This window comes from Pteropus alecto, unplaced genomic scaffold, assembly GCF_000325575.1.
Source record: "Pteropus alecto unplaced genomic scaffold, ASM32557v1 scaffold88, whole genome shotgun sequence".
Taxonomy (NCBI): domain Eukaryota; kingdom Metazoa; phylum Chordata; class Mammalia; order Chiroptera; family Pteropodidae; genus Pteropus; species Pteropus alecto.
The window spans coordinates 13,557,534-13,569,932 of NW_006494611.1; the positions used below are offsets into that span (position 1 = coordinate 13,557,534).

The 12,399-nt window shown below is 37.0% G+C and overlaps 1 protein-coding gene across 2 annotated transcripts in view; it reads right to left on the reverse strand.

Annotated features, from left to right (window-relative positions):
• The window catches only part of PLCE1 (phospholipase C epsilon 1), a 291,378-nt gene that overhangs the window by 251,260 nt on the left and 27,719 nt on the right, over positions 1–12,399 (reverse strand). For both annotated transcript variants that reach the window (XM_025042246.1, XM_025042245.1), the window contains exon 2: positions 4,033–5,590. In XM_025042246.1, the coding sequence (XP_024898014.1) occupies positions 4,033–5,238 (1,206 nt within the window). In that variant the 5' untranslated portion in view covers positions 5,239–5,590. The remainder of the gene's footprint in view (positions 1–4,032; positions 5,591–12,399) is intronic.

Genomic DNA, 12,399 nt, shown 5'->3' on the forward strand with positions numbered 1-12,399 from the left:
TAGTCATGGAAGAAGAGGCCTGGCATGCCACCAAGCACAGGCTTTCAGCTTAGCCTGTGCATCCTGTGAACTTTTAATTATTTCAAGGTCCAAATTATATCCAAGCTGCAGGGAGACCACATTTCCAGAAGAGAAAACAAGAGATGTTGCTATTTCAACAGCCATCTATTACAACACCAAACAGCAAGGGTCAAAAAATATTTGCTCACCCATAAAAGTTAGAACTTAGAAAATAAATTTATTATTGGTTGGTCCCTTTATATGTAATAGAGAAATCAAGGACATGTATATCAACAAAGGTATTTATGTTAAACATTCAAAAATTTTCGTTGTCTCTTAAGTGTAATTTTCTCTGCTAGAGAGTAGCAAAATGTGTAGAGAGATATATTTTAGAAGGAAGAAAGGAAAAAAGGAACTAGCAACCTAAAAGCTGGTTTTGACTTCCCCTTTTAATTTATAGATTTTCTAGTCTGATTTAAAAATATAAAACATTTTTTTTTCTATTTTGCTGTCCATATTGTTGTATGCTCTTTTCTCTTGTGGATCAAAGCAGGGAAATAAAGCAATAATTACAGGAACTGGTGGACTTTCTGCCCTGGCCATCCTCGTTTCTTTCATGTTCCATCATTCGGTGCATGGGGAATTCAGGTTACATGATTGATTCAGAGGGAGGAATTTCTTGTACTTCATATTCAGAATAACTCTAGGTACCTAAACTCCCCAAAATTCAGGCAGAGAGAGAATTTTTAAAAGGAAAAACACCCTTAACCAATCTTTAACCTGGAGACTTTAGCCACTCGCCAAATATGCAGTCTTTTTGAGCCAATAAATTGAAAGTAGGAGGGAGGGAGTGTGGCTGTAACTGGATAAGGGGTTGGGTTTTAATTTTTTACAAGCAGCGGGAGGAGGATACCAATATGGTTAGTCAGTCAGCCAGCATTAATCCTCATTAATGTCACCCATCAAATCCATTCTCCTCTGCACAGCTGTGCAAATATAAATTAATAGGTCATTCTGACAAAGGAACCTAAGAAAAATTTTAATGTGAGGAAAAAGAACTAATTGGACAAATAATACATTTTTTTTAATGTGTGGGAAAGATTGTTCAAACTACCACATGATAGATGAAGGGACATACATTCAAATTCATACTGCTATAAACTTCCCTGAGAGAGAAGGTACCAAAGAGCAGAAGGTGATAACATGTTCATGACAAAGTATGTCATAAATGGACACAGCGAGGATAGAGGCATTCATTCACCAAACACTGCCAACTGACCCCAGAGATCATGTTGCTAAGCATGACATTGTCCTGTTTTATATATAATTTGCATTATGTTTGAATTATAGAGAGTAGAAAAAAAAGTAGGGCCGTTTCTTGCCCTTAATAAATTTGCAATTTGACTAGTGCACCAGGAGGAACACATGTGAAATAATCAGAAAACCGAAACAGAAGCAGAGCATTACAGTCTGCATTTTTTAGCCAAAAGAAGCAATTTATAGGATTTTGGGAAAACTGGCTATACTTTTGAGAAGGATTTCTCCCAGACTAGAAACTAAAGAAAAATGAGATACAGAAAGAATACTGTACTTTAGAAAATACTGATTCATTCCTGCCATGGTATAAATGTTCAAAAAAGTCTCTGCCTTTCAGAAATCTCCCTTAAGAAAGGACAGTCAGCCCATCCCCCACTTGCATGTTAAGAATTAATAAAAATGCCCACAGTCTCCTGGAAACCCGGTCAGAGAGAAGAGAGAAGTTCCTCAAGTTCACTCTGACTGAGGTGTGGCAACCTCTCTCAGCCTCCAGAGACTAAGAAGGAAGGAGATGATTTGCATCATCTCTTCAGTTATTTTCATTGGAAAGTACCCATCCCAGGGCCTCTGACAGAAAGGGGCCGATTTGAGCTAGGAACCAGTGAACACTCACAGAAGAAGAGGCAGAGCTCCAGAAACTGGAAGAATGAGTATAGGCATGCCAAAAATTATTCTGCAATTTATACCAGATTCACGACCCTCATGTCTATAATAAGTGTGTGGGGGAACTATGATAATGGTTCTCAAGCAATCTATTTCTACTCACTTTGCTATAAACTTTTGTTATATCCTTAATGTTCAACTTCAGGTGTATGTGAATTTAAAAATCACTGCATTTTTAAGTGGGATGAGACATTGTGATGATGAACTCCCTTCTCCCTGTGTGGACAGAATTCAGAATTCAGTCAGAAGAGATGGGCATGTGGGTAGCTGATACCACTTTGACCGTGACTCAGGTTTCATGAGGTATCAGGTGAAGATGCAAAAAACAAACCTACTGACACTTTGGGGTAAAAGGGAGGTCAAATGCACAGAGAGAAGGGCCTGTAACTCCCAGGTCAGCCCTGACATTCCTGAGAGCCCAAGCAGTATCAGGGTCTTTAAGGGAGAGTAATATTCCCAAAATGTCCTGACCAAAAAAGCAAAGAGCTCAGTGTAAGCTCCTGGTCAGTGGTTCTCAACTCCACAGAATCATAGAATCACCAAGGGAACTTTGAAAAAGTATTCATGCTGTGCCCTACCCTAGCAATTCTGATTCAGAGGGTCTTGGACCCTCTGGACACTGCAACTCTAACACGTAACCAAAATTAGAATTGCCATATGGAAAATGGCCAAGTTTGAGATCCCTAAGCATCAGTGAGTGCAGCTACTCAACAGATGCTGAAATGAAAAGAATCCTTCTGTTCCTTTAAAAGCTTACCCTAAATTTTATTTCTTTCTGGATCTTGAAGAACTAAGAGTGTGGGCTGCCTGGATTACAATTCTAGTTATACCACTTACTAGCTAAGTGACCTCTAAGACTTTGTTTTCTTAGCAATACAATGGAGTTAATAATCATACCAATACCAGAAGGGAATCAAGATAATTGCATAAAATCAAGAATATTTGGCCCAATGCCTGGCACATGTAAAATATACAATAAATTTCAGCTATCATGATTAATGATGATGAAAGTCAAAATATAATAGTAATATTTCAATAAAGGGGATGTTTTTCTAGACTGGTGTTTATTTACAGGACATGGTTTTAAGGAATTGTGAAACACTGAAATGCGAGAGTTAGAAATTTAGCATTTTCTTCAATTATGAATACAGGCAACAAACCTCAGTAGTTAATAGCAGTATCTGTCACCAACAGAAATCACAAATATTTCTACATATTACAATCATGGTAGAGACCCTAAAACAGTATTTATATTTAGTATGACCAAATGCCCTGCTTTGCCAAGGACTGAAAGATTTCCCAGGATGCAGGACTTACAGAGCCAAAACTGGAAAATCTCAGGCAAATCATTCCCTAATTATGTTCATCACTGTTTTGATGGTAATTAGCACACAACTAGGTGCCGTTGTTTATAGTATGTTAATAAAGAAGTACCTACCCTACTATGTCACAATTTCAAAAAATAGATTGATAAGTGTATATCCACGTAATCTGTATCTCTTATCATGCTTTGTATTTCATTTGATGCATTTAAAAGCATTCTTCTGAATCCACAGCCTTCACCAAATTGCCAAAGGGGGTCCATGGCACAAAAACGGTCAAGAGGGAAGAAACTGGGAACACTGGTTGGAAAATGGAGGAAACCAGATTTTAAGTTCCTTTAGGCTTTGCAACCTAAAAACACAGTAAAGGAAGACAGGCATGTGTTGGCAAAGGACACAACTAGATAATCAGTTGATGAAGTTTTCCCAGTACCAGGAGTTTCTGTCTTGTAATTCCACACACAGTAACCAGGAAATTTCCATAAATTCTCCACTCCTGATGACATATGTATGTGTATTTTGTTACTTACGTGGTTGCAGGGTTAACTCAGTCCTGACAGCTACTGATCAGAGTATCTGTTAGATCTACCAGTTTCCAATGACTATAAATGCTTCACCTATGAATCATAATTTGACAGAACTTAAAATTTTCCATGAATGAAGATAATAAAAATTTGGATTTTAAAAGATCAAGCTTAAATAAATGATCAAAAGAAACTTTAACTCTTACCGGATACCACTGGGCTTCTAATAGACATTGGCTCCCATCTTGCCCAGTCACCACTGTTGATAGCCATCCCGTTGCTGCCCCACAAGGCAATAAGAGACCACTTCTTTTCTGATCAATGTAACTCCAAGCTGCCAGACCAATGTGACCAGAAGGCAGAGTCCTCATAATTGCCCTTGTCCCTGTATACACAGACTTCTTAACTTCCCTGTCATTTTTACAAAATCTCCTCACTAACAAAGTGGACCGCTCCTTTTTACTTTTAAAGAAGTCCTCTACATCTTCACAGTTATCAGGGAGGTCTTCAAAATGGCTCAGAAAGTCCTTGGCAGACGGACTATCAGTAAAATCCTCCCTGCAAAAGCTGTCACTTGAACATACCACGCTGGCCTTTTGGCAGGAACCTTCGCGGCACAAGTATTTGTCATTCACGGTGTCATAATGATCGCACTGCAGCTGGCCATTCTCATTGTCACAGTTTTCTGCCAATTCCATCAGCTTACAAGTATATGCCATATAATTTTTCTTTTGCTCCTCACAAACATCAGGCAGCGATACACAGTTTCCACAATCACCCAAAATCAAGTTATCTGATAGGGTACAGAAAGTGTCTGACATTCTTCTGTCAAGTTCATAATGAAAATGAAATACCGCCATGTTGCCATCGGGGTGAGCCTTGCTGGGCTCTATGGTTGCCGACTGATTTCCTGAGGCTCTAATGCCCATGGGAGGTCTATTCATTTCCAGCTGAATTCCAGGGAACACCTTTCTTTCCAGTGAAGAAGGGATTCCAGTTTCCAAACAGAGGCCTTCCTCTGTGACAGAATCACATGTTTCATAAAACTGGCTCTGAGGAAGGCCATGCTGATGGTTTTCCAATATGTTATTGCAGTTAATGTTAAGGTTTTCCACAGAATCTGGTGTGTTTTTCTCCCAGCACTTTTCATCACTGTTTTCATCACCCATTATTTTCTCCCTTGCAATTGAGAGAATCTTGGGCAAGTTGCTTCCAGAAGATTCTTCTTTAAGTTTGTTTGGTTTTGAGATGGTATAAGATGGTATAGACCCACTCTGTCTAACAGTATGTGTCTTTGGGACACTGACATCCAGGACCTTGTCACTACTTTCATCTACAGCTGACTGAGAAGACACCACTTTTCTCTGAGTCACAGGTATGAGAACAGAAGCTGCCATTTCTTCAGATGTCATCTTGACCAACACACAGGTTTTAGCTACTGCTCTGTTTCTCCTTCCTGGTGATCATGTCAAGATTTTAATAAAATGACTGGTTATAAATAATCTCAGATGTACAATTCCTCTAAGAAACAAAGTGATAGTTACTTTCATTCAGATGCATTAAGAGCCAAATAAATTTCTCCAGTTATAACTTCCTATTATGTGCAATATGTTTTACTAGATCAGGGTTTTAAGGTGGCAGATCGATTCTCTTTCCTCTGTTGTTTAAACCAATTATTTTGAAGACTTTTATTTGGGATTGCATCCTGCAACTTCTGATCCATCACTGACTTAGAATGATTGAAAAATCCAGTCTGAATGTCTCCTGTAAGAAAAAGAGAAAATATCAAACACTGTGGCACTAAAAAAAAAAAAATTTAAATGAACTCATAATTCTAAGCTAATGCAAAATATGAACCGATTTTGCAGAAAGAGTTTTTTGCACTCAGAAGTTAGTTTTATAGTCATGGGATATAAAATACAGCATAGGGAATATAGTCGATAGAAATATAATAACTATGTATAATGTCAGCTGGGTACTAGACTTATTGAAGGTGATCACTTCAAGTTACATAAATGTCTAATCACTGTATTATACACCTGAAACTAATATACCGTATGTCAACTATAGTTGAAAAAAAATCTTCAAAAAAAGATACTTAATAAAAAAGAAGTTAGTTTTAATGTTTTAGGTGTTCATTTTTCTAAATTAATATTTAAGAACTGTTTTCAGCCAAAAATAGAGTAACAGGGACCAGTTTATCTTCCTGCCTTAAACTAGAAAAAAATAATGAAATGATGGTTTTCAGATATTGAACAACAGGCAACACAAGATCCCTGAAAGAAGAAAAAAACCAGTGAGGTAAGCCCTATAAATATCCTTGCTTACAGCTTGAGAGTTTCTAGACTTCAGGGGAGGGACATGGAACTTAGGTAGAACCCAATGGTGTGCCTGATTTAACGAGAAAAAGTTGAGAGTTCAATGAGGCCAAGGAAGCTAGAGAAAAAAGACACATAAAGTGGAGAGGGACAAAGATAAGAATGATAGCAGGCTTCTCATGAGAAATAATGCAAGCCAGAAGAGAATGGGGTGTATCTTCAAAATACTGAAAGAAAAAATGCTGCCAACTTAGAATTGTATACCCAGCAAAAATATCTTTTAAAACGAAAATGAAATAAAGACATTACATATACAAAAGTTGAAAGGATTCATTACTAATAAATCTGCATATAAAAAATGGTAAAGGAAGTTCTTTGGGCAGAAGGAAAATGATAGCGGGTAGAAATCTGTGTTTAAGCAAAGGAATAAAGAGTATGGAAAAATGTTAGATATGTGAGTAAATACAATTTTTCTTACTTTTTAAATCACTTAAGATAATTTATCATTTAAAGCAAAAATAATAACACTGTATCATGGAGTTTCTAACAAATGTAGAAGTAAAATGTATGACGATAATATCACGAAGGTCAAATGGACAAAAAAGAGGTGGACTGTTATAAGATTATTTTCTACATGAATTGGCATAATGTTACTTAAAGGCAGGCTGTCATAAGTTAAAGATGTTTACTATAAGCTCCAATGCAACTACTTTTTAAAAAGGGACATGTAATGTCAAAATATTAGAATCATAAAAATTTTCAATTAATAAAAAAGAAGGCCAAAAAAGAGGAAAAGGTGAACAAAGAACAGATGTAACAAATGGGAAACAAATGGTAGATTTAAACCAAAAAGCATCTTTAGGCGGTATTTCCAGTTTTTTCCATTATATATATACTTAACTCAAATATATATTTAATTCCCTCTGTTTCATGTGAATAAGAAATTATTCAGGTGAATGTTGGTAGACATAAAAAATTTCAATTTATGAAAGGCATTAATAAAAAAGTAATTTAGCCCATCTTTATTCTTCAAATTATTGAACCCTGCTCTATGTTGGGAAATGTGTAATGGGATAGATAGCCAGCATCTGCCTGCAAGTCTATTAAGAAAGAGGGAAAATTGAACCAATTTCAACACAATGTGATGAGTACAATTATAAGTGATATACAAGGCACTATTGCCCATCACAAGTATTCCATTCCTTTGCAGGTAAAGCTGTCCTTCCCAAAGCAATTTATGAATACTCATGCTCTGCTGTCAACACCAGATTTGACCTATTTTTGCCCATTGTCACACAGATGTTTCTCTTCCCCTTCTCCTGTTTCTTTTTTTCCCCAAAGAGTCAGCAACTACTCCTTTTTTCCTTACGTATATGTCCCCTCAAGCACAATCATAAACTCTCACCTGCCTCCAGCACATGTGGGTCTTCACAACTACTTTGAAGGATCAGAGGACACCTTATCAAACAAATACTTCACAGGGAATAAACCGGCCCACACAGAGCAGCACTGCCCTGGTTCTATATCCTAACTTTTTCCACTTTTCACGTCCTTCTTTCAACTTGGTTTTTCTTATTTTCTTTGGGAAATGCCTCTATTATTTTTGTAGCTATATGCTCAGTGTAAAACAATTCAAACAATGCAAAAACACAAAGAAAAAAATTATTAACACAAATCTCACCACCCGGAGATAATCACTATTAATTCTTTGAAGGAATTCCTTCCAGAATGCTCCCTCTGCCTCAACATACAGACATATATGTATATAATTTCGCAAATACCAGATCACACTGTACATACTGCTTTGTATCTGCTTTTTAAAATTCAAAATGTGAACAATTTTTCATGTCGAGAACTATATAGATAACTTTAATGGCTTACAGCACTAACTTGGTTTCAATATAGTCGCTATTTTTTTAGAGCAATTTTTCAAGCCAAAGCCTTCAGCCTGACAATTAATCTGTCCTTTCTCACCCATAAGGAAGGTGATTCAAGGTAGGTGCTTCAAGGTAGGTGCTTCAAGGTAGGTGATTCAAGGTAAGTCTTGTTCTAAGCACTTTGTAATTTTTATCTCATGTAATTCTCACTCAATCCTAAAAGATAGTGTGATGATTTTGAAATAGGTCTGTAAATTCCTTGACACTTCTCCCTTCCAAAGGTGGAGCCTTATTCTCTTCCCCTTGAATGAGGGCTATACTTAGTGACTTCTTCTTAACACACAGAATGTGGTGGAAGTAAAATAGAGAATAGGTCATAAAAGTCATTGGGGTTTCCTCCTTACTGTTCCTCTCTTGCTTGCTTTGGGGGAAATCATCTTCCATATCATAAAGAGAGTTCCCTACGGCAAGAGCTGAGACCTCCTGCCAACAGCCATTTGAGTGAGCCATCTTGGAAGAGGATCCTCCAACTTCAGTCAAGGCTTCACGTGACTGCAGCCACAGTCTACATCTTGACTGTAACCTCATGAGCAACCATGGGCCAGAAGTGCTCAGCTGAGCCCCTCCCAAATGCCCAACCCACAGAAACTGAGAGATAATAAATATTTATTGTTTTGAGGTACTAAATTTTAGGGTAATTTGTTGCATGGCAATAGATAACTAGTACAGACAAGCTCTGTCATTATCCATATTTGACAGATTAGGAACCAAAGGATAGAAAAGCTATCATTTGCCAAAGATCATACTGCTGGAAAATGGTGGAGTCAGGATTCAAACCCAAGAAACCTAACTCCAGAACCTATGCTCTTTACCATAGTTACACTGCTTTCTTTGCTATCTAGTCTGAAACCCAATGAGTTTGAATTTCTGATGATCACTGGCTGCAAAGACTCAAGGCTTCTGGGAGGATCTTCTTTTATTTGAGTTTGTCTCTGGAAGGCTGAGGTCTTTGTTTTGCCTTCAGCCATAATCAGGACTGAGCAACATCACAAAGAGCTGACTCCCGGGAGAAGTGAGTGGCTCCATCTCATGTCATTTCTTTATTCAACAAATATTTATTGAGTGTAAAATTAAATGAGGTGAGGATCTGCCCTTGATTTCCTTACAAGCTAATAAATCATCAGTTAAGGAGCATGATCTGGGTTAACATAGAGGAAGAGCAGCTAAATCAGATGGTGGGGATAAGGTAACCATGATTGCTAAAGAAGGTTTCTTGAAGATGATGATAGAGCTGAGTTTTGAAAGACAAGAAGGAGTTGGCTAGATAAAGAGGTGGGGTGGGCTTTTTGGAGAAGAGCAAATGTGGAATCCCATATAGAAAAACAGAAAGACATTGGCACCTGGCACTTTGGGCAAATATTTTAACCACTTTGAAGTTTTACTTTCTCTCCTGTAAAATAAGAAATAAAATCAGCTACTCCATAACACTGTGAAGGAAATGTTTTGAAAACCAAACGTTCAGGAAAAATATTTGTTATTCTATGCCTTGTAAATGTCCTGATGAGACAAAAGACCAAAGTTCAGCAGCTCTGTTGTATCAGTGATATGGTGTTGCATTTACTTTTGCCAGATGAACAAGATCCATTCAAATATGAATTTCAGTTCTATAACTGGAATTGACTCCTTGAATCTCAGCTACATGACCATAAGATGGTTATATGATCACTTTCAAGTTATACTTTCCACTTCTGTAACATTGGGATGAAACACACATATTTCATATGAAAGCAGTGCCTGGCCCATCAATAAATGCTAATTTTCTACCTACCTCCTCTTGGACAGCCCTAGGTCATCTTTGAGGAAAGTTGCGTTAAGTTAGAGTTATAGTTACACTAGACTGTTGGCTGAAGAAAGAGATGAAAAAGGGACTCTTCTTTTCTTAATGTGGACAGGTTTGAGGAAAATACTGAAGAAGAGCCAGACTGGGAGAGGTCAAAGAATGTGTGAGCTAAGAAGATGGCAAAATAAGAAAGCGCTTGTCAAGACAGTATTTCTAAGTTAGAGATGAATTGGGGTGAATAATATGTCTAGGGAAATTATTGGCTAGGAAGTACATCTATGGAGTTGCAGAGGGCACTGGATATCCTAGCCAACGTAGTAAGACAAGAAAAATAAATGAAAGGTATCAGCGACACAGAGTAATTTTTCAGCTCCTGGACAGGGGAACATCAATTACAAATAACCTTGTCCATAAGTTTCCATGGGCTAAATTAGGGGCTGATCAACTATAGCCTATAGTTCTAAAACTGGAATCGACTCATTGAATCTCAGCTACATGACCATAAGATGGTTATGTGATCACTCTCAAGATATACTTGAGTTATACAACTTGTATATACTTGAGTTATACAAGTTATACAATCAGGCCTGCTATCTGTTTTTGTAAATACAATTTTATTGGAACACAGTAACTGGCTACTCATTTACGTAATGCTTATGGCTGCTTTTGCATTACAATGATAGAGTTGAAAAGTTGTGACAAAGACTATGTGGGCCACAAAGTGAAAAATATTTACTCTTTGGTTCGTTAGAAAACATTTGCCAAACCATACACTAGATAAATGAGTTAATGCAATGCCTGTTTAGAGCAAATAAACTAACTGGGAACCAGGTTTAATAGCAACCTTTACATATTTGAAGAACTGAGATGAAGAAATAGGTTTGCTTCATATTGTTTCCAAAAGGTAGGATCAGGGCCAAGACAAATGAATTACCGGGGAGAAATGTTTTGGCTTAGTCTGATGAAGAACTGCCTAACTTTTAGAGCTATTCAACAAAAGACAAGCTATCCTGGATGGTAGTCTTCTCTGGAATTTAAACAGAGAGAGGCATGGTATCAGCAGAACAGGTGTTCAATATATGTTGAACAAATTAGTGTAAATGGATGACTACCTATAATGATTAATTACAAAAACAATGGTTAATACTTATTGAGCCTGTGTCAGACATGTTCAAAGCAGAGTATACATATTATCTCATTTATCTTTATAATAACAATATCAGTAGGGTGGCAGAGACTGTTAATCATCTCCCCAAATCTGTTATCATTTTTTTAAATAACAGAATCACTGAATTTTAGCCAAGCATAAAGCCACTACTTAATCAGCCTCCCTTACAGCTAGATGTAGCTTGTGACTAAGTTACCGCTAATGAGATATAAGCCAAAGTGGTTTGCAACTTCTGGGAAGTGTCCTTGAAGAGAGAGGTTATGCCTTTCTCCTTCTCCTCTTTCTCTTTCAGCTTGCCGGACTGAAGCCATGATATCAGGAGCTGGAGCGGCCATATTAGACCATGAGGTGAACATGAGAATGGATGCCTTGTATATCAAAAACTAACAACAACAACAACAAAACAAAAAACAAACAAAATAAAACAAGCTTGGGTGACTGTTTCCTGAATTATATGGAAAGAAAAAATTCTATGTTGTTTAAGCTCCAACTAATTTAAGTTTTTTGTCATTTGCATCCAACTTTTCTAATAATGGCAAGTATTAATATCATACCATTTTACAGATGAGGCTCAGAGTACTTGAATGACTTATCTAAGAGTCTAGAGATGTGATATAACAAGGAAGCTGTATAGAAAATTCCTGCATTGGAGGGAAAATTATATTCATTAATTCCTAGTATGTTTCTAATTTTATGTTCCTAAACCAGATGAAATCTTTGTGTCATAAAGAATAAATTAGAAAAATATTAAACACAAGCATATTATCTCTTCTGATTGTAGGTGCTGGAAGCGGGTGAGGCTTAACAACAACAAAAACTATTTTATCATATGACTGTCAACTATTTACCATATAACTGTTATATTCCACAGAGTTCAGAAGGCAAGATGGCCATAAACCAGGAGATCAATAAAGCTCTGATGGAGGGGGATTTGAGCTGGAACTATCCAGAGAGGTAGCAATTACTTGTATCCATAGTAGAGAAAAGAGACTTTGGGTAGAAGGAAAGTGTAAAAAAAGATGAAGAAGTAGGAAAATACAATGTATAATGATGAAATAATCTGAAGTTCTTAAGAGAATATTTCATCCAATTAAAGAAAGTGAAAATTGCTCAGTAATTTCACCATCATGGAAAATAGAAATACTAGGGTAACTGTCAAAGCTGGGAACAGAACTTAATAGTCCTATTTGCTTCTTTAAACTTAAAGGGTTTTATAGAGTCCCTTTGAACACCATGTATATGACAAGCAATCATGCCAGTTATTTACTTATGCATTCTCTTCTGCAAAGCTGACTCTGCAAAGAGATTAAAGAAAATATTTTGTCTGCACAAACCTTTCCTCCCTTTCTTCCTACCACAAGCACACAGTG